Source organism: Diuraphis noxia, unplaced genomic scaffold (assembly GCF_037042655.1).
Source record: "Diuraphis noxia isolate RWA-SAM2 unplaced genomic scaffold, SU_Dnox_SAM2 contig0004, whole genome shotgun sequence".
Lineage (NCBI taxonomy): Eukaryota > Metazoa > Arthropoda > Insecta > Hemiptera > Aphididae > Diuraphis > Diuraphis noxia.
The window spans coordinates 67,440,889-67,467,208 of NW_028301714.1; the positions used below are offsets into that span (position 1 = coordinate 67,440,889).

General features: G+C 29.8%; 2 protein-coding genes across 5 annotated transcripts; one reads left to right on the top strand and one right to left on the bottom strand.

Annotated features, from left to right (window-relative positions):
* Septin1 (Septin 1) lies at positions 1-4,748 on the top strand. The gene is made up of 9 exons (XM_015521951.2): positions 1-247; positions 379-571; positions 640-763; positions 849-983; positions 1,095-1,212; positions 3,082-3,168; positions 3,253-3,413; positions 3,485-3,586; positions 3,653-4,748. The coding sequence occupies exons 1-9, from the start codon at positions 224-226 to the stop codon at positions 3,783-3,785; spliced, it is 1,077 nt and encodes a 358-aa protein (XP_015377437.1). The 5' UTR covers positions 1-223; the 3' UTR covers positions 3,786-4,748.
* Positions 3,827-25,624, bottom strand: LOC107171925 (uncharacterized). Of its 4 annotated transcripts, XM_089225148.1 has the most exons (9): positions 24,287-25,622; positions 18,448-18,651; positions 17,139-17,331; positions 15,438-15,573; positions 13,981-14,215; positions 9,189-9,450; positions 6,544-6,672; positions 5,854-6,054; positions 3,827-5,766 (listed from the first exon to the last, which is right to left on the bottom strand). In XM_089225148.1, exons 2-9 carry the CDS (start codon positions 18,643-18,645, stop codon positions 5,747-5,749), a joined length of 1,374 nt encoding a protein of 457 aa, XP_089081274.1. In that variant the 5' UTR covers positions 18,646-18,651; positions 24,287-25,622; the 3' UTR covers positions 3,827-5,746. The 4 variants fall into 4 exon arrangements, with proteins under 4 accessions (XP_089081274.1, XP_089081276.1, XP_089081275.1 ...); XM_089225150.1 differs by lacking the exon at positions 6,544-6,672 and having other exon boundaries at positions 24,287-25,624; XM_089225149.1 differs by lacking the exon at positions 24,287-25,622 and having other exon boundaries at positions 18,448-20,170.
* Positions 25,625-26,320: the final 696 nt, after the last annotated feature.

Consider the following 26,320-nt stretch of genomic DNA (forward strand, 5'->3'; position numbering starts at 1 on the left):
TATTTGTATTCTCGAAAATGTCAGACTCCGACGTCTCTCTCTCTCATTCACTCACTCTCTCAGTCTCTCTCTCTCTTTTTAAAACAATCAAATAAGGAAGTACCTATATCGGCTATATTATAAAGAGTCGGTTGTCCGGTATTTAGTTGTTGCAAAATAGCGACCTTTTTCGTGATTTACATTTAAGTCAGGTGTCTACGACAGGCGACAGCAACAAATAACAATGTCCAGTGATTCGATTAAAACAGTAAGTGGAGGTTTTTTCTTGTTTCCTATATCGCTACACTCCTCATAAAACTTCTTTGCTTTGATTTACAACTACGAATTAATACGTAGAATGTGTGATTTCTGTATTAAATTTATTTCGATTTTCAACAGTTTAACAATGTGGAGTCACCTGGATTCGTGGGTTTTGCCAATCTGCCAAATCAAGTTCACCGTAAGTCTGTGAAAAAAGGCTTTGAATTCACTCTTATGGTGGTTGGTGAGTCTGGTCTTGGAAAGTCCACGCTCGTCAATAGTCTCTTCTTAACGGATTTATACCCTGAACGCGCCATTCCAGATGCCATTGGTGTGTATCTATTTTTTTATTCATATTCCATTATATTTTGTGTACCTATTTATTTTTGATTGAATTAGCAAAAACCAAGCAGACTGTAAAATTGGACGCATCAACTGTAGAAATTGAAGAGCGCGGAGTGAAATTGCGACTTACTGTTGTCGATACTCCTGGTTTTGGGGATGCAATAGATAACTCAGATAGGTATTTCTTATAAAAAATTTAATAACTTCTAACTGTACCTAACCTTATAATATTATTACCTAATTTAATAAATTATAATTTCTAGTTTTCGTGCTATTATTCAGTATATTGATGAGCAGTATGAACGGTTTTTAAAAGATGAAAGTGGATTAAACAGACGTCATATTATTGACAATCGTGTTCACTGTTGTTTTTATTTTGTTTCTCCATTTGGTCATGGGTAAGTTAAATAAAATTGTTTGAACCTTATCAAAGAATGTTAAAAAAAAGAAGCTTGCTTATTCTTTAAATAATAGCATATTGGATGTACACATAATATTTATTTTAATAGATTAAAGCCATTGGATATTGAATTAATGAAAAAACTACATAATAAAGTGAATATTGTTCCTGTCATTGCCAAATCAGATGTTCTTACTAAAAAAGAAATACAGAGATTAAAAAAAAGAGTAATTAAAAATAATATAAATTTTTTTATAGTAAAATCTTATGTTAATATAATACAATGAAATCTCTATATAATGGAAATTAACTCCGGGTAATTTAATTGTGTATGATTTAGATTTTTTTTATGGATATCTGAATTGTGGGTGTGGTCTATCATCAAACAAAGTAACTGTTTTTGGCGACATAGGGACAATGGGACATATATGGTTAACGTTAAATTATTTGAAAGTTTTGAGTATTGTTTAATATTTTCAATTATTATAATGGATTGGTGTATAGAATAATATTTATTATGAAATCTAGCATACTCAAATACATACCTATTCATTTAAAAATTATTATATCATATATAATATTTTTAAAAATGTATTGAAATCAACAATACGATTAGAATATTATTAATGCATAATATTATGCAGTTTTAGTCATTTAGTGGTTTTGAAATAATTGAATGATAATAGTTGAGCAATATACAATCATTGCTCATTTTTTATATTAGTGATGATAAGAAATATTGATTTAAGAGTTATAATTTATGATTGTGTACAAATATGATTATAATTTAAATGTCATGATATAACATTTCAATGTAAATTTATAAAATGGTTAAGTTTGTTAAATTTAAATTTGTATATCTTGCAATAGAATACTAACTACAAGAAACATGGTCGAATGCAAATGTTTTTAATTCTGTATAGGTAACCATAATTTATGTCACTTCCATATATTCAAAGTTTGCATAAACCATTATGAAATCCAGGGCATTTTAAATGTACAAAGTAATATTTAAATTTTAAAGGATTATATCCCAAATGATAGGCACTTTGGCTTTGTAAAACTGGTGTAAGTTAAGCTTATTAACATATCCTAAACGATTAAAGGTCCACTCTTAAATTATTTATTCATACATTCATATTTTTTTATTCAAAATACTCCAAAATATAATTCTTTTTAAAGTGAACCAACAAGGTGTTAATGACAATTCCTTTAAATTAAGAACAATTAATTAGTACAAAAGTTCTTACACATTTTTAATTATGTACAAAATATGTACAATGCGCTGACGTCAATGGTTACCTAGTTTGAGTAGTTACCAAAATATTCACTAGAGTCAATATTTAAGTTAAACAAATGCCAATTGGGAAAGTCAGATGTAAAAATATTTTATTAATTGTATATTGTATATTTAAATCACATTTTGTGATTTCTGCCAGCAAAGTGTATGTAAATAGAGGTTTCATTGTAATAAATTATAAACGAAGAGCGTATGTTCATGCATTTGAAAATAAGTATTACCAACTCTTAGTAAATGCTTACTAACAAAAATTTTCTTTAATATGACAGGATTCAATTTGTGTGATTTAATTGCACATTTCAAGGTTTTTGGCACAATCATGCATCTATTTAATTTAAAAAACATTTAAATTATATTGTTAATGTAAAAGATACTTATTAATATCTATCAAAAACAATGTTTTTAAGAAATTTGAAAATAATGTAATCAATGCATGGACAGTGAAATGGTTAAAAAATAATGGTCAACTTACTAGTCTAATAAGACAATTATATAGATGCATAAACAAATATATATATATATATTTATTTAAAATTATCAAGATAAGATTCAGTTTTGTTCATAAGTCAAATAATTTATTGCAACTTTTTTCATATTATCATATTTTTTACAGCATATGTGAGAATTTTTTATGATTATAGTTACGTCTTGCATCTTGCATCAATTGTTTTTAAGTGCATGAACTTATGAGCCCCAGTTATAAATTATAATATTTAGAAATATTTGTGCTGATGAAAAACATCTATTTTGTAATTTGTAGTATTACAAAAATTCAGAGTTAATCATATTCTTTTAGATACTAGAAGAAATCAATTCTAATGGCATAAAAATTTACCCTCTACCCGATTGTGACAGTGATGAAGATGAAGACTATAAAGAACAGGTTTTTAATAAATATTATTAAAAAAAAAAATAATAATAATATCTAAAGACTAAAATCATTACTCAACAATTGTACACACCACAGGTTAAGCAATTAAAAGAAGCTGTACCATTTGCTGTTTGTGGTGCAAATCAATTATTAGAAGTACGCGGTAAAAAAGTCCGAGGTCGGTTCTATCCTTGGGGTGTTGTTGAAGTCGAAAATCCTGAACATTGTGACTTTATCAAACTGCGTACTATGCTTATGTAATTTAACTGATATAAATCAATAGTGTTCAAGTGATAACATATATGTATTAATTTATATGTCCTTTCAGCACACACATGCAAGATCTTCAAGAAGTAACACAAGAAGTACATTATGAAAACTACCGATCAGAGCGTCTAGCAAAAGGAGTGCCTGTGCCAAAAAGAACTACGTATGACTATTATTATTACATATTTGTTATAATTGGAGGATATAATATTTTTCTAAATTTGAATAGATCACTACCTGAACATGAGAAAAATTCTGGGTCTGAAAAAGATAGAATTTTGCAAGAAAAGGAGGCTGAACTTAAACGTATGCAAGATGTTATTGCCAAAATGCAAGCTCAAATACAGCAACAAACGCCTTAGTAACATCTCAATATTAACCATTTACACATTTTCCAAGTGACTGCTTAGAAAAAAAAAAAACACTTGATTCCATGATGCCATTATTCTAAACTATTTTATTCTTATAATTATTCCTCATGATTGTATGACTCCAGTTTAAATGATATATAAGCTTAAATTTAAATTTTACATTAAGGTATACTTAACCTATAAACTATAGTTATCGTTTAATTCATAGGTATTTTTTTTTAAAATGTATTTATAATAAAAAATGAAGTACAAATGTACTATATTATTTAAATTCCAGTCATATAAGTAACATACAAAATGGTGTCTTTTGATTTATGCCTGCTCAAAATTGATCATGTTCAGTACATAAAATTAATTTTCATCATAAAACTGATGTATGATACATAGTTACGACTTATAATTTTAATATTATATTATATTTTGGAAAAAATAATCATATTTCAACTAACCCCTAGTTAAGATCTGATACTTATATTTTTATACTTTTCATTTACTATTAAAAATAACTTTGGGATTTACTTTATAAATATTAAAAATATATATGTATTTTTGTAATATTTTATTTTATTACACAAGGAAGCAGTGGTGTATCCAAATTTTGTTTTAATGAGGGATTACTGCAGAGGGTTAAAAATTCATTATTGACAAATTTTATCTGAAAATGATTTATTAATGAATATTTTTATCATCCAACCATTTTTTGAAAGGGGCTACGACAATCCTGGATATGCCACTACAAAGAAGCACCTCAACATTATTTTGGGTAACCATGATTGAATATTCTGAAGTTCAACATATTAAACTATTAATTCAATTTTGCTTGTACTTAATTATTATTATTAATTTTTAATATTTCTTAATTACTTGTGTGTATTTATACTTTATAGTAAAATTATAAGTAATGTATATAATATAATATATATTCTTTATACAATATATGCCATTATACATTTATATCCTGGTGTTAATTATTTGCTAGACCAGTACTATAACGGTTGTGGCATGTACTTAAAATGTCCGAAAATGCTGAAACTTAGTAATATAATATAATACCACACAGCTCTCTGCAAAGGTCCGAATTTCCATATAAATTATTATAGGAATTGTTCTTCTATGAGTTACATTAGCAGAAATTTCAATAACTTACCAGAATGTTGTACTCGTCGGCATGCATTTTACGCTTGAGCCGTTTATGTTCTAAAAATTTGTCTTTAATGAAATTCTGAGCCATTATACTGAGTTCAGTAATTTATTGTAAAGGCAAATTACTAAAATTACTTGCTGTTAATTAGTAATAATTATAATGTTGGATTATGGCCTACCTTTAGGGAAAACATAAGTTCTCCGTATAATAAAGTCACTGATCGTCATGAGTTCACAACTTTAATTGACGATAAGTCTTATAAATACTCCATTATTACAGATTTTGGCAGTTTCAATTTGTATAAGTATGTTATACATTTTTTCTTTCCCCATTCATTATATTTCTGCAGTTTTATTTAAGTACCAATACAATAGTATCTGGGTACTTTTTATTGATTACAACAGTCGATTAGTTATGGTCATTAAGCTTTTACTTTGAAATGTTGTCACTTTAGTATATTAATTTATATTATGTACATGTGTAAAAGTGTTACTAAAATTTAAATTGTGTATAACCATAGAGTGTAAAATATGAATATACTGTTATAAACACTACAGGTTATAAAATACATATAGGTTCATTTTAATACTGTGCACCTATACCGAATAGACAAAAGATTATCACTTATTTTAGTAGTAAATAAAATAATATTGTAATTGGCCTTTTCAGATAATGTGTCACAATATTCTAAAACGAATTTAAGAGTTTTCACACGAATTTTGAAATTTTTAATACATTCTTTAAATTTATTAATATCTTTAATATTATTCAGACGAGAGGAGCGCGTTGCATGCCTTCCTTTCCACGGTTATGTCACTGTTCTTGCATCTAACAAACAATCATCGTTTACAATTTTAGTAAAAAAAACAATTTATAATTTCCATTTTCCATTAATTATATAGGCATGTTATTCACTAATTTCTGCTGTCATTTCTCTTGGGTTCACATTAAACCTATTCCCAAGGTTATATTCTAATGTGATTTCTGATGCTTTGGATAGCATATCAGTTATGACTGTCTCGTCTGGAGGTGGGAAGTCAAAATTTGGTTTCCATTCGCCGTTTTCCATGCGAACCGGTTGAGACGAAAACATACCAAATGGTAGGCCAAAGGTTCCTAAAAAAAAAGGACGTAAACATTAAATTTTGAGCGATTATAGTTCGTGCCCAGGAAAATCAGATAATTATATTGGTTAATAGCTTTACATTGACACGAATTATTTACGCAGGTAAATCCATGTTTAATAAACAACAAACAAACATTGCAGTTAATTAAGAGGGAATACCCACTGCGATATTTTATCGGGCATAATTATAATATGTTTTGAGTTTCCTAAACATTCATAACATCACAATATTATAAAATATTTGGCAGGTATATAGCCTATATTATATGGCTGTCAATGAATTTACAATAAAAACATAAAATTTAACATCATCGTGGATGGACACGCAGGTCGACATTTTTCACATCGAACAAAATAATACTGTGAAGTCGTTGCATTTCAAAACAATCAAGTACGAAATCAATAAATATAATGCGTAACGTATATGGTGTAGCCCGCGTAGGCACGTCATGTTGGAATATTATAAAACATTATTATACCGTCGGAAAAAACTGCAGCGCTGACGGTTACACGACCATCGTTTTTGAACCATTCCGATATCATCCGCACGGCCACTCGTATTTCGGGCAAACTACACAGGTTGCTCACCGTGTTGTTGACACTTGTTCCTAAGTGGAACAGAGTGAAACACGATTGAGTTATTTTATTTACCTATACCACGCACAGTGCTTGCCGTTTTTCGTCTCATTATTACGGCGCATCGTTAACTATAAATAGGTAGGTAACCCATAATATATAGTAAGAGTATATACCCAGTGATTTGTATATTGCCCGACTTTACCTGGGCTTAAATTAATATTTAATATATCTTTATGGGCGTAGCGTAGCTGCGGGTAAGTAAGGGTTGTGGGTGGACGGACCTCTCCTATTATAATATTTTATTGGATACGTTTTAATCCTGGTTATGGGCTGTTTAGCCACAAATGTAATAAAATTATGTACTATTTTAATGTCCTCCCCCCCCCCTCTCCTCTTTGATTGAGCTCCAGTTTCCATATGATTTTCTGCAAGTAGTCATTCGCGCGTCTTCATGTGTTCAGATAAAAAGTACGGTTACTAAGAAAGCAAGTCATGATGATTACAAAACACAACACTAATCATTGTAATATTGTATTCATCAGTACTTTATTTTAGGATTTGATTTTAATGTTTTATTATGTTTCATATTATTGATACTAATTTATTATAATAATAGTTTAATAATATACTTTCTATCCACGGAATGGCTACCATTTAAATTTAAAAAAAATTATTTGATTTTCGTGAACCAAGACTAAATTCATGCGTGAGCCAACCTTTAGCAACTATTAGCGCAGGGGTTGAAAAAATATGCTATATACTATATTTAGTCACCTTTTGGGTCTCGTGGAATCTATTGATATAACTATTGAAAACGATTTGGCAGTTTTTAAGTCGCATATAGTTGAAGGGCAAACAATAGACCATTTACTTTTATATTTGTGAGCAGACAGTTAGTATTATGTCGAGGGCGTTCACAGTCCATTGAAACATTGGAAATGACTATAACTTATAAACACAAGACTAACAACTTCAATATTATTATTTAAAAACAAGTCATAGCTTTACTATATAGTGTAAAAAACTACAAAACAGCCTAACCTAAGTGTACGTTTGTATGACATTTTTTTTTATTGGAACAAACAAGAATGTAATAAAAATTTATTCAAAAGGGAGGGCGGAATCAAGTGACCCTACTTCATATTTCAATGCTGTTATCTTTTTTGTTCATATTTTGTGTCGTTTATTCTGTATTTTTGTATTTTTATTACAGCTAAAGAAGTCCCTGGACCAATTTCACTTAATACAACATGATGCGATTTATCAAGAAGTGTGGCTGCATCCGAGTTCCGTCCCAAGAATATTTTGTATACAAATAATCCGTGCCTGTTAAAAAAAGATATATACCAATTCCGTCCCAGTCAAAAAAAAAGGTATATACTAATTCCGTCCTTAATCATTTTTATAATTTAGTCTTAATAATTTGTATAATTACTTTTGTTATAAAATTCATTAAAAAAAATTCAGAATTTAGGTACTTAATATGATACATTTCCCACTCATTCTGTCACTTGGCAGTTGGCACAGAGACATCGCGCCATCCATTTCTCTTCTCCCTTGATTTGATAAATCTAAACTATCTCGCGAGAATATTTCCTCTTTCTCTCACCTCCGCATCGGACACACCTAACTACCTTCGCACTCATTTAAGCTCAGCCTAAACGATTCCCTCCTCTGCACCTGCCATTAAACTCCCACCACTTGCAATATCACTCACATCCTCTTTAACTGCCCATATATCTTCTCCCAACGAAAAAGCTTTCTCTCCTTAATTAATTCTCTAAATATTCCAGCCAATTCTATCCTTTCCTGTAATTCTCAATCTGTTATTTTATCCACACTTAATTTATTCAACAAGGCTGGTTTCATAATTTAAATTAAAAAAAAATAATAATAATGTTTTGCTAATTTAGTAGATATTATATATTACATGTTTGTTGTAATTGTCGAAACTAATAATGGTTTCTCACCAAGATTCTTAAAAAAAAAAAAATATGATAAATAATTTGTATAAATATGGTCGTCATAAAATGCATTAAAAAAATATAAGTATAAGTCAAACTTTTTATTTTTAATAATCAAAATATTCCGTTTTTCACCGTACAATGTACACATGTTGTATACTATTCATTTTTAATATATATTAAATGGCATGGACACGCACAAATAACGACTGAAAAGTTTATTTGGTTCAATAGCTGAAATAATATTATCTTTATTTCTAAATAATATGATATTGTTATTAATATTCGATTTGACACGGGACGGAATTGGTATATCTATTTAAAAAAAGTCGGGACGGAACTCGGATGCAGTCAGAAGTGTATTGAGTAAAGAGGTTTAAAATTATAGACGATTTTAATGGCTGAATGTGTTTTTGTAGAGTTGTTTATAATGGTGGGAGGCTATTATGGGCTAGTGAATGAATGGTTGAGATTTTGAGGTCAGAGTGATGACCACTGCCTGTGACGACGACAATCATATTCATAAATAATACAAACGTAATATTATTATATCATATATGGGTAAGTATATATTGAGGTACCAAAGTCGGTGCTCGCTGCTACGTGCTCGCCGTCACCGCGTACCAGACTCTCCGACTGCTGTACTACGCTCTGCAAATATTTATGTTCGCTTCGATCTGTCGAATAATCGTGCACCGACGTGGCCGCGTCCTCGCAACCGCGGACGTCCGCTTCCGATCCACCACAATGATAGATCACGTGTTTGACGTCCACATACTTCGCCGCGCCGTCGAACCCCCAAACCGGCGGACAGTGGAGGTCCGGGATCGGGATTCCCGTCGCCTGCGTAATATAAATAGCAATAGATCCTATAGGTGGCATAACATTTATTTAGGTATTGACCGTATTTGTCAGGCTAACAGAAACAGTGTCATCAACAGGTGGCTCGCCTTTCATCAAAATCTCATGACCTGTCCACTTTTATATAATATTCTTAGGGCCGTTATAACAATGCCCTGCTGAGGCAGTGGTTCCCAATATCTCCTATTCTACGCCCCCCCTTTGTGGATTTTCGAAAATATCGCGGCCCCCCTCCTATAAATTGTAAAAAATCGATCACCTTTTTTGGTGTACTTTACATATAAACTATCTACAAATATTCTATGCAATATTCGGAATAAGACATGAATTATTAAACAGATAACGTGACATAAAACGATTAAGTTACACGCTGCGGCCAAACATTTATATAGTTCTTATCGGTTATCCGTTATTGATACTCGATTATCAGACATAAAGATTTCCGGTCAAATGTTTTTTCTCTAAGTTTTAAAATAAAAATTGTACTTATGGTAATAACTGTTTGCGCCTCCCCAGCAATGTGCACACGCCCCCCAGTCTGGGAACAAGGGTGCTAAGGCGTACGCTAACGTAGCGGACGCATTTAGCGGCTGCTTTTTAATGCTCCATCATCACGATGTACCGTATGTTGCGTAAAATGTTACCGCTAACTACGTGATAGCGGTCAGTTTATTAGCGGCAAGCTTTACTGCCCGTTAAAGTAGCTAACGGCAAGAATCCATAATAGAGTATAAGCACTGGATATTTATATTTTTGCTGGTACTTTGCGATTCTGTTGAGATGTTCTTTTTTATCAGTTAGATCTGTTTTTATGTAACTCATTTGCTGCTGTGTTTTCTACAACTGTGCTGTCAAGGTGTGTTCTTTTTATTTTTTTTACAATAAAATATTTGACTATTAAAATGAATAATTCAAATGATTTGATTGGGTTTATTGATGATGTTAATAGTGTTGGCCGTAGAAGACCACAAAAATATAAAGATAGGCCAAACTACTAAAATAATTTAGGATATGATGAATTCATATTATAATATAGATAACGTCTTTCCAAAAACTTTGTAGATTACCTATCAACTTTACTCGCGGAAAAAATAGAAACAGCTACTGACAGGTAAATATTTTAATGAAAAATATCGATGATAAAATAATAGTATTAATAAATAATTGTGTTCTAAAATATTGTTTGATCTTATAGAGCAGTGGTTTTCAATCTCTTTGCACTCGTGACCTACTTTTTTAGGCCTATATTTTTCGCAACCCACGTAAGCTTTGGAAAAAAAGATAAAATTACTAACATAGAGAACATAGTTCATTCATAAATTCTTACCTCAATGTCTTACTACGTAGAATCATATCTGTCACCTGTGTAGTATGAAACATTATACTTGATATCCATTATGATTATAATATAATATTATTATTATTATTTTTTTACATTATATAATTTTATAAATTTTATTTTTAAAAGAAAACTTGTCACGACCCAATTTTAAGGCTTACGCGATCCACCGGTTGAAGACCACTGTTATAGAGTATACCTAACCTACCCACCTAATATCCTGGTTACCTATTGAGTGGACGTTATACCCGCATGTGTCTCCGTCTTACAAGTGCGACTTATAGGTACATGGTGAATTTTACGCTCAGCAGATCACGTTTAACATTTCGAATGACCTCTAATAAAAATTAAAGGTAACATTATTATCGAGGGCTTTTCGTGAGCTTTTTATTATATTCTAATTTTAAAGCGAGTTATGAATATTTTAAGATACACAAACAATTTGCAATTTTAAAATACTCATAACTCGCTTTAAAATTAAAATATAATAAAAAGCCACGAGAAGCACTCGATAATAATGTTCCCTTTAATTTTTATAAGAGGTAAATTTACTCTAAATTTTAAACTAACAGAGCGTGTTCTGCGTGGCGTAAAAATTGTTCTATATAAGACGGAGACAACACGTGCGGGCATCACGTCCTCATAAGTAATAAAACTATGATGTATGCGGGCGAAGAGGGTTGATGGAACGATGAGTTCCCACACCCGACCGCACGCAGCGAAAAAATAAAATTTCACGTTTGTAATAATATTACTAAACTCAATCACTGAATATAATGTAGAAAATATAATATTATTGTTTCTAGACTATTTAAATAAACATATAGGTATTAAATACTAATACTACCGAGTACCGGTGTGCTGTTGCGTTAGAAAAATATTGTTAGGTACCTATAGGTATATAAATATTACTATTGAATATTGACCTAACCTACTCAATGATACAACTTACATAATATTATTAATTTACCTACCAATTTTTTTCCAACGAAGAGGTAGGTAGTAGGTACATTGGTATAATATCAATATTTTGTTTATTTTAATGTACCATTGATTCGTTTATTTGAGCTGCCTTTAAAATAATTTAATTAATATCTACAAATGTACTTAAAAACATAAGATAATTTAATAAATAATAATTTTAGGTGATACTTAGGTTAGGTTGAATTCCCTTTGATTTCTAGTAATGACTTAGTTATGGTTAGATTATAATCTATGGCTATAAAATCCATTTGTTAAATAAAAACCAATTTGTTTTTGTTAAAATATCTGATATACAGGGTGTAACAGCCTGTAAGACCTGTCTAAAAAAAAAATTATGCTAATTCATCATATGCCAAAAATTGTTAATGTTATATGATAAGTAAATAATTTAAGAAATATAAACTCATGTCAGCAAACTCTAAAAAATTATATTTAAAAAAAGTTATTGTGATTTAACCAAAAAATTCTAAAAAGAAACTACTTGACTTAGATAAATACTTTTTACCATCAAAATTGTTCTCATAATCAGATTCACAAATAGGATATTTTGAATTTCTCCAATTTTTTTTTTATTAAATTAAATTTGTATTTATTTTCACTTAAGGAACAAAAAAATAAATAAAAAATATTTTTTTGATAAAAAAATATTCCAAACCTCAGTTCTATTTGTTACACCTGGTACCTATATATATATATAAATGATCTTTGAAAATAATATAATTAGTTTTAAAATGTTTTTATTAAATATTAACTAGGTATACAAAATTAGGAGAGTGGCTCTGTTCTCTGTTGCATTATAGTAGCTTTCGCATGTACCTTGGTAATGAGTAACTATAATAAACAATAACTAATTAAGGAAATAATTGGTTTAAGAGTTTAGTACTTATTATAATGTAATTCTCACGATATTATAGTTAGGTATGTTACTGTAGGTATGTAATCTGTTATATGAACACGGTGACCAAATTTTACCATATACACCAAGTATACTAAGTATAGGTAAAACACTAGTTTGATGTGATGTTTAAATATTGAATCATTACATTTTGTAACTTTAACATATCTATGTACAAAAAAAAAAATTAAATAAACAGTATTATGGACTCGAAATGTTAACAACTGACCAGTAACATTCAGTAGGATACGGCGTCTTGGATAGGCTATTTAGCTACACAACTGCCGTGGTTTTGTTTTTCTAAAATATTGTTATATTTGTTTTGTATTATTATAATTTATTATAAAATCGATAACTCACTTACTATTTATAACATAGTAAGTGAGTTATCGATGTAATTTTAATTTTCAAATTCGGCGGTAGAGGGAGCATAGGCGAGCGCACGGTGGGGTGGTTAGGTCACGCCCTCTCCTGCGGCCACTGTCTTTTTCTTTAATAAATGTACAAAGCTATCTGATATTTCTATTATACTAGATTATTTCTATATTTGAATATTTAATTAAATAAATAGGTATTTCATACAAACTGCAATTTAATATTTAACAATACTAGTAGAATAATCTTTGGTAATTGGTTCAAACCCTCTCCCCCTGCGGGCAAAATCTGCGCAAGTATCTAAGAGGGAGGTGGGCTGTTAAAATTTAATCACATACACCTATTATAATATTATAGGTACTTCCTAGTTTCAAAGTAAAACTTTTAATCCAACTAGATTAATACAATCAGTAATCATGATTCATTAAATTAGATTAAGTTTAATGATTTGGTAACTACAATCAGTTACTACTGTGAAGCCATTTTCCTGGGATCAAGAGTAGTATTATAAGATGTTTACACAAGATGATTTGTCAAACAAAAAGTTAATAACATTACAAAAAAATATTATAAATTTGTATCCCATCAATTCGTTTTATTGCGACCAATTTTGTGTGTGCAGATTTTTACATTTTTTTTTTTTTATAATTGGTTTTAAAAAAATAATCTTAACAATTTCTTCAAATGAATAAATAATTTTTAACCAATACTAACCATCGTATTATATTCATTCATTTTTTTAATATTAAAAAAAAAAGTAATAGTAATAAATGGGTGAATAGATTTTACACGATGAAAAAAATGATGCTAAGAAAGATATTGGCTGTGGTAAAAACGTACTGTGATACGTTTTGCGTAAGTGGTATAGTTACTATGGTCACATATCTGATGAAAAGGTAATTATACCATATATACCTACCCGAGAAATGGTCGGTAACGTCACCATACCGTGATGACCGGTCACACCGACGATGTCGTACAAATAAACTTTGTCGGCTTTCTCAGCCAAAACGCTTAAATTGAAACACAACAAGTCCATGCCCATCAGCAGCACTTTGCAGCGCTCGGGACAATGGCGGTTGAGGATTAAAGCCAATTTCTTCATTGCGGTGTAATTTCGGTCCATCCATAGATTTCCGTCTTCATTTTCTCCCCTATATGCATAGATCAGAATCGAGGACAAGGAAATAATTACCAATATTATTATAATATCGCGCATTATCTAAAGCTTGTATATATACAGATGAAGTCCCTTTGTAATTCTAAAAAGTAATTTACCGTTGAATTTTTTTTTTTTATTTTACACAATATATATACAATCTGTACAATTTTGCACAATTAGCATATTTGATAAGGGTTAAAAATATAATACATGAGTACTTGAGTAACCCGTTGAATTTAAATGTTGTTTCTGATGTTTATATTTATGAAAGTAAAAACTAGGCCAATATAATGTCAAACTATTGAGCTATCAATATAATATAATATAATACTTAAATAGAATATTTTTTTTCTTATTACCTAATCATACTAATTATTAATACGTAATAATTATCAATTTAATTAATCGTTAAATTAGATATACTAGGTTAGGAATATTTTTTATTTTAAGATCAAAATTTGGAAAAGTTTTTTCATAATAGAATCATTTTTGCTGGTGTTGTTAATTTAACTGTTAACATTCATTACCAGGACTATGGAGTTAATGCATTTGCATGTTTTTTTTTTTTGCTATACCATATAAAAAAAATGGATTCGGCCAAAATTTGTTTTGACTTATTTGTAGTTCAAATGCCAAATATTATTTTGCATATTTTTGCATATTTCATGGGTTAGGGCATATAAACGCATGTTTTAATAATTTTTTTATTTAAACGTTTTTTTCGTAATATTTACATTTTTTCGGTCAATCTGTCAAAAATATATTCGAATAAACTATGACTTTTATAGTTTCACGGAAATTATTCTATTTTTACCTTTGTATTTAACGTGTATTATTATAATTATTATACACTATTGTATTATTGAAGTCAAGATTAAATTAATTTACTGATATCAACATAATCCTAATCAAAACTATCAAATACAAACCTATCATCATAACGGATATATTTAAATAAAAAATAATAAAAAAAATAAAAATAAAAGTTAATTTTTTTTGGTTTTAAGCATATATAAAAAAATTTTAGAGCATATTTTTATCTATATTTTGTTAGATTTTAGTGCATATTTAATAGTTTACATTAAATTCATAGCCTTGTTCATTACTATTCCTATACAAACGAAATAAGGGATATAAAATAAATTTTAGGGATATTATATTCCCTTTACATCGTGTGTCATCATCGAATCGTGCTGTGTGATATAGGGACTTACTTTTTGATGCTGTCGAGTACGATGAACAAATCGCAGTTCATCAATCCTTCTTCTTCGCTGCTGACCACTGTTACCGCGCTGCAACCACGGACATTAAATTCGGCATCGCAGATTTCACGTTTAATTCTAATCAGATCTGTACAACGAGAAACGTAGTCGAGTAAATCTTATATAATAAAACCACATGCGCAATAAATGCAGACGACTGACGGAAAAACACGAATTTCAAAAGGTACCGTTAAGGCGTTAACGAGTTAATATATACAATATACATAAGTATCTTTTATTTATTTTGTCGAAAACCGATATTGCGTTTCGTTTTTCCCAGGTCTCTTGAAAACTACTGGGAATTTTGAATTTTGACTTCTCGAATTTACCAGATAGAATCGCTTTTCAATCGGAAAAGATACTTAAGTTTAAAATCGAAGCATAATTTCGACTACTTACCGTGTTCACAGACATAAATAAAAAAACACACATCATTGTATAAAATTAATACATTCATAGCTACGCTGCAGAGATTCTTAAATAGTTTAGACTGTTTATGAGGTGTTTCCAATCAAAAAACGTGTTTTCATTCTATAACGTACCGATTAATTTATCGAAGCGATACTAATTCTAAAAGTGGATTCGAATTTTTTGACACTTCTGTTTGAAATTAATCATCCCAAATTTTTGATTTTATCCTTCTTGATCCTACACAAAAAATTGTACTAAAAATGGAAGTGGAATATTTCAACTTTGGAGAGGTTGAATCTATCAATTAAAAATCTGAGAAAGTCGACACAAGTAGGATTTACGTTAAATTGAAAACTGTTTTGGTTGTTTTTAGTATTTCTATCGCCTCTACTACTTCAGCCTAAGATCACACCAGACTACTCGAATACAAAACGTACGTCTTTGTAAGAAGTACGCATCAAATGTATCTATAGGTATCTGTAATATGGGTAGAACACGATTGATAACGGTCCTTATCGGGCATACCTTATTTAATAACACGATTGAGAACGTTTTTACCTACTAACTTTTATGTCGCATTAATTAAAAATATAAAATATAAATGATATAATATAATAGCTAGATATCAATTACTATATTTCTTTGAGTTTTTGGTTACAGAATAAACTTACGTGAAATTAAATTTGATAAATAAAAATAAACACACACACACATCATTGTAAAATCAATACATTTATCACTTATTTGTCTGCTTAAGGCATTTTTTAACATATTTATATTTTTATTTGTTAGTTTAAGATTAAAAAAAAAATAAATAAATAAAAAGCAAAAGCAAACATGCAGAAAGTCTTTTGTGAATCGGAAAAATGTTCGTTAATTTTATAAATAAATTTGAGGTGAATTTTGTCAAGAAAATGCAAAAAAAAAAAAATACAAAATATCAGTTTTAATCAGCAACATTTCAAAACACCAAAAAAAAATATGCCCTTGCATCAAAATCCGAGCCCTAAAAGTTATAACTAAAAGTTAAGATAAATGACAACGTCGCTCGAAAAATCGTTCTCAATCGTTTGATTTTAAGGTACAAAATATTGTTTCTTTGATCTGCCGATAATCGTTCTCAATCGTGTTGCTAAAAAGGTAAAACGTTCTCAATTGTACAACACCGCTATAATATTTACTACAAGGCTTTAATTTATAAACAAATGTAATTTGGCTCGCGTGTGATCGCAGGCAACGTACTTCCGTATTTGTCCGAGTCTTTATGATGTAAACACACTGTAACACGGCCACCGCCTCTAGCTTGGAGTGGTTTCAACTGCAGCAGCTCAGTAACCAGGTAACAGGTAGACGGATAAACTGCGCCGGTAATGCACACCCTTCTTGCCGGGGCTCGAGACACGGGTTCTTGTTTGGTCAACATAAACCGCATTCTCTGCGACACCGAGAATTCAAGATCGCACAATAGATAATAATGAAAATCCGGATCACAAGTGTGGTGTTGGTTAAACGATACAACCAATGTTGACCGTTTTACAGGATTTATATAAGAGCAAAATTATTGTAGTTAGATTAAAAATCGATTCTTATTATTGTTGTAATTCAAAAATAAATAAGCTAATTGTATATAATTTTATAGTTAAGTGATATAACATTCAAAATACGTATGTTGGATTTTTTAATGCTATTTAGTATTTAGATATTTTATTGCAGATGTTTGGAATTTTCGTCTTTTAATAATAGTACACCTATTTTTATTTATTTAGGATAGACTCTTAGTTTGGGAGTAAAAATCGCCTTAACAAGATGCGGACAGACCGTATCCGATCAAAATCAATTTTGGCCGTACGCAATAGATGAATCAAATCGAACATAATATTCAATGGGTATACAGAGACCTAAATATCTGATCAGTGACGAGGGACGTAACACGTTTCCTCCAAAAGTAGATCATTCCCTTTTGGCCTTTTCCACCAATATCCTATATTCCATCAAATGAAAGCCACCTAATTTAACTACGGTTAATTTACCAAAATAATTTTTATACTACGCTTATATTAAAACCTTTAATACAGTAATAAGTTTATTTAAAATACTAATGATGTTGGATTGAAAAAAAAATGATATACTTATGCTGTATTTAGCTATGTATATATTGTATCTAATCATATATATGTATATAATTGGTTGATATTTTTCTTTCAATCTTAGAATATAGTAGTATACAATTGTTTTGGTGAAACCGTGGTAGATTATTTTATTTGGCGGAAACGGATATTGGTGGAAAAGGGAAACATACACTTTAGGTGGAAACTGGCATCGCCCGTGACGAGATATACTCCACACCTATTTTGTCATCACCTATTTAACAGTGACGTTTCTGAGGGGGGCGCGGGGGGACCTTATCGGAATTTTTTTATTGATTATGTTTTTAATCACGATTTAGCCGATGTAGGAAATAAAATAATACATTATTTAAATAGCCTATTCCCTCCTCGATTGAGTTCCAGCTACACTACTATATACCTATTATCTAATATCATTGACCAACCTCTTCGTTATCCAGCGCTATTTTTTTTTTTATTCGCTTGTCCAAACGTGTATCGACGTTGTAATATTCTATGAGATGGTCAAAAAATTCGTTTATGCCACCGATCAATTGACAGGAACCGTTCGAGTTGAGTATGCGTTTCCAGACCAGCGGATTTTTGTCGATCTTCCATTTTTGTTCGTAACAGAATTTTTCCATCCAATCCTTTAAAAGTTTAAAAACGTTATAGAGACTATTAAAATAATTATTCACTATTTCAATACAATAATAATTTAACTTGTCACATGCATGTACTACTTATAGGTACCATATACTATATGTGTATATAGCATTCACGCGGTACACTCGTTGTATCTTGTATGATAATAATATCATGCTGGCTTATGTGTACGTACCTTCATCAGGGAGTAATTGTGTATAGTACGACACCCTTTGTGTAGTGCGAAATTCCAAGTGTTTAATACAAAATTATAAAGCGTCTAATGTAAAATGGCCTGTAATAACTATATATATAGTAACTTTTTTTACAGCTTTTTCTTAAATTAATAATAGATAATGTTTTCAAGGTCGATACCATTTCATTGTGACGTGATCTATAGTCTATACCCTTTAGATGAAGACAAATATAACTATGTAGAACCAAAAAAATATACTAAAAGAATAAAATTAAAATAAATAAATAGTTAATCATATAAATGTAACTAAATAAAGTAAAATACCCTATGTTTATGTTTACACTTTTTGGGGAGGGGGTGAGTAGCATAGACCCCCTCCCCCGTTAATCCCAAGCTATATATTATAAATTGTGTAATACGAAAAAAATATATTTTAACCTATGACCTCCACGCATCGACACAAAGGTACTGATAAATATGTTATGACATTTAATAGAATAAAGCTAACAGTTAACAGACTTGAAAACGTAATAGATCGAATAAACGAGATTTTAGTCGTTGTTATCGTAATATTATATTATACTTATACTGTTCATGGGTCGGTGTAATAATTCAACGTCAATCACGATATTTGATGCCCTTTACGCTAATAAAGTTTACCAACTATTTCCGTCTATCTTCCAACGGTGGTGAATGATGTATGTGTTGTGTGTACGCGACGCAGTGGTATGATGTGCAGTCTGTTCTTAGATTGATCATTTAAAAAATTGTATTTCGGATATCACAACAACAATATAGTGTGGCTTGGTGAGGCGCGGTCGTACACTCAATCTGCGGAAACGCACTGAGCGTAAGTTCCGGCCGCAGTTGCTAGCAAACGGATGGGCGACCACTCGGGATTTTTAGCAACATATCCTTGCCATACATGCACATACCTAACACGTGTTACAATCCTACCAAACCAAAAACCTACAAACAAAAATAACCCCCACCGCGCAATGCCACCCCACACCCAATGGGCAATGTTACTGCGAGCCTCCTAAGAAAATGTATAGTATTAAACATAAATTTAATTTACTCTGTCCAGCGAGAGAACGCGACGATTTAGCACACTTCCCCCCCGTCTGTATCCTGCTCTCGAATCTGGTTCAGCTAGGGCTGGGGGTAGCGCAGAAAAGCCGAAAATTCAGTCAGCCCATCACGGCTCGTACTCTCTTTGGACAGAATATGCGTCACAATAATAGGTATATTATTATATAATATAACAATATGGTTGGGCAACAACATTATTGTATACCATTGCGACGATGTATATTATATTTGGCCCAGAAAATAATTTAATGTTCGTCATAATAATTACCTACTCGATATTCTTCTTCAGTTTTTACTACGATTTTATACGAGAAATTGGGAAGAGCGTGTCTTAATTTCTCGGCGATGAGTTTTGCGTGACCGAAGTCCTGGCATTTGGGCACGCCAGCAATGAAGTATGTGAACATATTGAACCGAAAAGCGGTGCACTATAAAACAAAATCTCTAAGGTTGTGGCGTCTAAGATGTAGTTTTTTTTTTAGCATCTAGTTCGACGTATTATTGTTATTGATGAACGATTGTTTGTCCTCCATAGAAACGATTTTTTTCATTGCCCGATACATTCTTACATTAAGCTATATTATATAGCATATACTTTGGTAGGTATATAACATGCGCAACGCTTGTGATCTAAAGGTAAATCGTACGTCATAATTCATTATTAATTGTGAAAAACTAATCATTTATAGGTATAAATATAAATTGTAACCAATAATAAACTAAATGTCAGAAAGTATATGCACTTAATTAAAAAAAAAAAAAAAAAATGCGATCGTATGAATGAAATATGACTTGTGCCTATTGTGGCGTTTTGATTGAAAATTGATTTCATTAACGATGCAGCTCATTACATTTTTAGTAATATTATTTATTATTATTTATGGAAAAAAATTCGTTAATATCTATATTATAACTACCTTTTTTTTTTCCTTCTTTAAACCGCTATATTAACTACCTGCTTTAAGTGTTATATTATTCATTTACCGTACATTCGTACCAGAGTAGGGCGTTATTCGAATAAAATATTATTTAGATGATTATTTAAATAACATTTTATTCGAATAAATTATTATTCGGATGATTTTTTCACAATTATTCGAACAAAAATTATAGTTGGCATTCTATTTTAAGTTACATAATTGTAAATTTTATTTTATTCGGAATAACAAATTAAGTTATTCTACCTAACACCAAAAAATCTGAGACTATAGTACTGAAACTGGACTATACTGTCTATACTAGATAAAATAATAACGTTTTCAGGGGTTACACTGACTGTGAAACATATAATAACAGAGTGTTATCAATATTTAGAAGTTATGGAGAAATAAAACATTCCACCCAACTTGTATGGAGCTCTGGGACCGAGCAACGAGACCACATCGAACATGATAGCTTTTCTCAAAGGATCGGATTTATACAACAAAATTTAAACGAATTGAAAAAAAAATTGTAACATTAACTTAAATAGTAACCATATGTAGTTAGCATCATATAAACATTGTAATACCCTTAACATTGTATCTTAACAAAAACTAATAACCTTTGTTGTTGATGTTTTTTTAGTTCAATAAAAAAAAAAAAAATAACGTTTTCAATATTGATAAATAATTACTATTAAGGTACATATTAAATACATGTGTAGTACTAGTATAAGAGTATACATAATTTTAAAATTATTCGAATAATAATTATTCAAATTGATTTTATATTCGAATAATTATAAAAAAAAAAATATTCGAATAATAATATGTTCAAATTATTCGAATAAATTTTAATTCGAATAATTGTAAAAAAATCATTCGAATAATTTTTTATTCGAATACATATTTATTTGAATAATTATCTAGATAAATGTTGTGTAATTTGGATGAGTTTTGTATACAATCTAATTCGTTTTCGTGTGTTCAGAATATTTACGAACCCAATTGTCACAATTAGTACTGTAGTGTACGAATTATTATCGTCGGGATCAATTTTCGTTTTTAAAACTACTTTATAGCTTTCATTCCTACTTTCCTAGTGAATTCAATATTTTCAATAAAAACACTTTCATCGATTACATTAAAAACCAATTTGATGTACTCCATAATAAATATTACAAACTATAACTTCAAACAATGTATAAACGGTAAATGTGTTACAATTTGTGGAATATGGCACGGCATACTGGACACAGTTAATATTCGATTAAAAAAGATAATTGTATGACGCTTAAAGATAGCTAGGATGGGAAAAGTTTATCGATAAGACTGACAGTATACCTACGTACTTTATATGTTGGAAATTAGTATCATGGAAGTCTAAAAATACTAATCAAGCTAGCATTATTGACGATAATAAATGTAATTTTTCAAAAACATAGGCTTAGCAAAATTAATTTAGAAAAATAATTGAATGTACATATATACTCTACAAAATCCCTCTATTGTCAAACATAATGTGTCCCCATAGCTTTAAGATCAATACTCTATGACTACTATTTTGTATTTTGTATTTACTGCAGGCTAATAACCTCAGGAGTTGAAGCCTTATTTAAATAAAAAATAAAAATAAAAAATAAATGTAATTCCAAATCGCTCTGACTTATACTAACATAAAATGTAAATAAATAACAATATTACTTACCTACCCAAATTATATGGAATATAAATAAATGTATTAGTTGAATTATTTATTATACTTACTTGTTTATTAGCATTAAACTACTAAAGCTTAAAAATACTAAGTTAGGTACAAAAAAAATGTACTAACGACATATATTGTATTAGTTATAACTTTTATATAATTATAGTATGTGTGTTGTGAATATAGTTTATATATACTAATATTACAAATGTATGTACAAGCCTAATATAATAAATTCGTATGAGTGCCGTACCAACAAACAATTTCGGGGGGGGGGGGGGGGGGGCGCCACTGCGGGTCATTTTGGTCCGTGATCGATGACGTGCGGACAACTACTAAAAACGTTTTCCATTATCGCCGAATCGCCGTCATAAAACAGTACACATCGACGGTCGAGTATCGGACCATTTGTGTAAGCCGATACGATTACAAAATAATATAATATATTATATGAACGCATCGGCCTGACGATTTGTTCGCGGCAAACGAACGATTGATATGTCTATAAAGGTACCCACGTCAATTATATTATATAGGTACGTTAAAATATTGTTATTTATATTATTTTACTGTAATATGTAACTACAATATTAATCACAAAAGACATGCAGGTGTTATTAAATAAAGTTAACCTTTTAATATATACCGACCACGCAGACGTTTTTTAATTCGGTCAATTGATATGAAATATGATGTCACCCTAATAATCAGTGGAAAAAATTCACTTTATTATTATTACTGTTATTTTTAAAATAAATTTAAACGGTTAAAAACTTACATTTAATACATTACCTATAAATTATAATACTGCCTTATTATCAATATTATTCTTTATACCGTTCTTACCCTGTGTGCACAAAAACAAAAAATAAATGGCTAAATGTAAGGTAGTCTTATTTTAATTATGGCCATCACTCAATTTGAGTACATTTAAATTGTATTCATTTTAACGAAAAGTGATCTTCATAACATGCATAAAACTATCGTCCATCATACAAGATGCAAATAAATGTCAACTATCTGCGTGTACCACTGTACACATCTAAAATATCATAATAATTTATATCAATTTTTTTGTTAGTTTACGTCTTAAAATATTAATTTTTCCATCTTTTAAAAATGGTTTACAAGTTAGAACCATTTAAAAATGTACAATATATGTATAATATATAAAATTTCTGATTGGTAAATGCAACTTAATAATTATTGCTGTATATTACACTATTCAAACAAAAGTGTTTGCATCGATAGATACAATTATTTTAATTTTAAATTAGAGTTTGAATCCATATACAATACTTTGTGTCAATAAAAATAAACTTGAATACAATCATTTACAGTTTCCACCGCTCTGAATTATTTTTCAAATCGTTAAAAATATAAAACGACGTTATTGACATTTCATCACAAATGCTTTAATATAATTATTTGGGCTTCCGCGTCTTGGCCATTTTGCTGAGTTGACATACACTTTTTAAGCAGATCTATAGAGGAATCGTCATAACAAAAGTTAATATTTTCGATTTACGAGGACATTAATTTAATCGTATTAACGATTGCAAAACAAAAAACACTTACTTCACTTGTTATACACAAGTACAAATTTAATAACGAACAAAAGGTCATATTTACTTAACGCCTTATCAATAGTTTAGTTTCTTCTTTTTGTGGGTGGACAAAAAAAAAAATAAATAAAAAAATAATCAGTAAAAGTGTTTACTCACCTTTATTTCAATTTTCCACGGTTAAGTTGGACACTGCACTCACCTGCAGGGTAGTGTATTTTCATATTATAGCTTGTGCGTTTTGTCACAATATTCAATATTTGAAAGCTTTTAATTTACGCGTTACAATAATGTAATAATGCGATGATGATAAATTATATTTTATCTTTATTGAAAACTCATAAATTAAATGAAAAATATACGATAATAGTTGTGCTTATTACTTCAACGTTTTAATGACTATCCACAAAAGCGATACGAAACATAAAATAAAATAACGCATTATATCGTGTTGCAAAATATTATTTTTTCCCTCGCATTTAATGACTCAGGTCGTTACGCACTATAATTATAATACCATCTATATAGAAAGTGAAATAATAATAATAATATGTTACGCATATAAATATGCGCGTATTTTTTTTTTTTTTTTTTTTTTTTTTTTTTTAAATATGAAAGCGAAATCAACTAATATTAATTAAAAATTATGTTTTATGTCGCTAATAAATATTACACTCGCGAACATTTTATAGAAACTGCAATAGCGTTTTATGTTCCACGCACCTCGAACAAAAGTCAGTGAAATCATGGCACTTAATCTGAATTAATAATTATTTGCGTTTTACTCGTAATAATAGATACGATAAGAACAAACGATATTTATTTATTTTTTTAATTATTACAACAATAGTTGGTTAATTACATTCGTCAGCTATGTATACATATATTTCCGTCATACTCTGAGTATGGTATAATATAGAAATGTTATCGGAAAACACTTCATCAACTGCTTTATGGTTACTCGCGTAATGTCACAGCTGAAAAAATCATATACAGAGTGATTCACCCAGCGTGCTCATCGCCATTTTAGATTCTGAGTGGAGCGATAATGTATTTATTTTACAATGATGTGTTTTTTTTTAAATTATTATTTGTGTCTGTGTGCCTACTGGCCTACTACGTGATAAAAAATAGTCGAAATAATGCTTCGATTTTTAATTTCAGTATCTTTTTCGGTGAGAAAGTGAATCTAGTTTTACCTAGTTGGAGGCCAAAGTTTTAAATTCACAGTAGTTTTTAAAATCGCTGGGAAATAAAAATTAAGGAAAAACGGTGATTTTCGATATGGTCGACTTTGGTTTTAGGTATAACTATAAAACAAATCACCTTTACGAAAAATGTTATAGCTTAAAATGTATTAAACGTTTAACTTTTATAGCTAAATATCGAAAGTTCAAGACAAGGTTAAGTAGTTCATTCTATAACCAACAATTCTGAAAAAACATATAAAAACACATTTTTTTTTATTCTAGTTGTTTAGTTAAAATTAAGACAAAATTACATACTAAATGACCAAGAATGACGATTTTGGTTATATTGTTATAGGTAATTAAAAAAATATTATTCGTGGGCAGGTATACTTATAAAGTATATTATTACATACAAATATGATAATATTTCAAACATATAATAAACTACCAGATTTTTTTTATTCAGTTAATTATGAATCTATTCAAATGCTGATTTATATTCATGGATTTGTGACCCCTGTATTCTGTTCAAAGTTTTTGTCATAGGCGCAGAAATATATAGCGAATCGCACTCGAGATAAAACTGTCGACAGTTTCTCGACATCACCGCACTGCAGAACGCCCTAAATTAACACATTTAGGTATGCGTAAATCATCAAAAAATGCAATCCATTAAAAGTCAGTTCCTACAAACAATTATTATTTTGAATACGAGCGTCTAAGTTTATACAAACTACAAGTGAGAAGTGTACGAAAAGTTTTGATAGGTATTTTATTCAGTTAATATTTTAGAACGAGCTGCGTTGTTCAAATATTATATATAGACTTCGTATTATTATAATTTCAAGACTGAGGAGAAAAACAAAAGTAGTTTTATTTAAAAAAAAAAAAAAAAAAATGTTTGTTTTTTAGTAGGTACTTACATAATACCAGTTTCCTTAATTTAATTTTTCGTGTCCTCTGCGCCCATAATTATATAGTCCGTAGAACCTGTATATATACG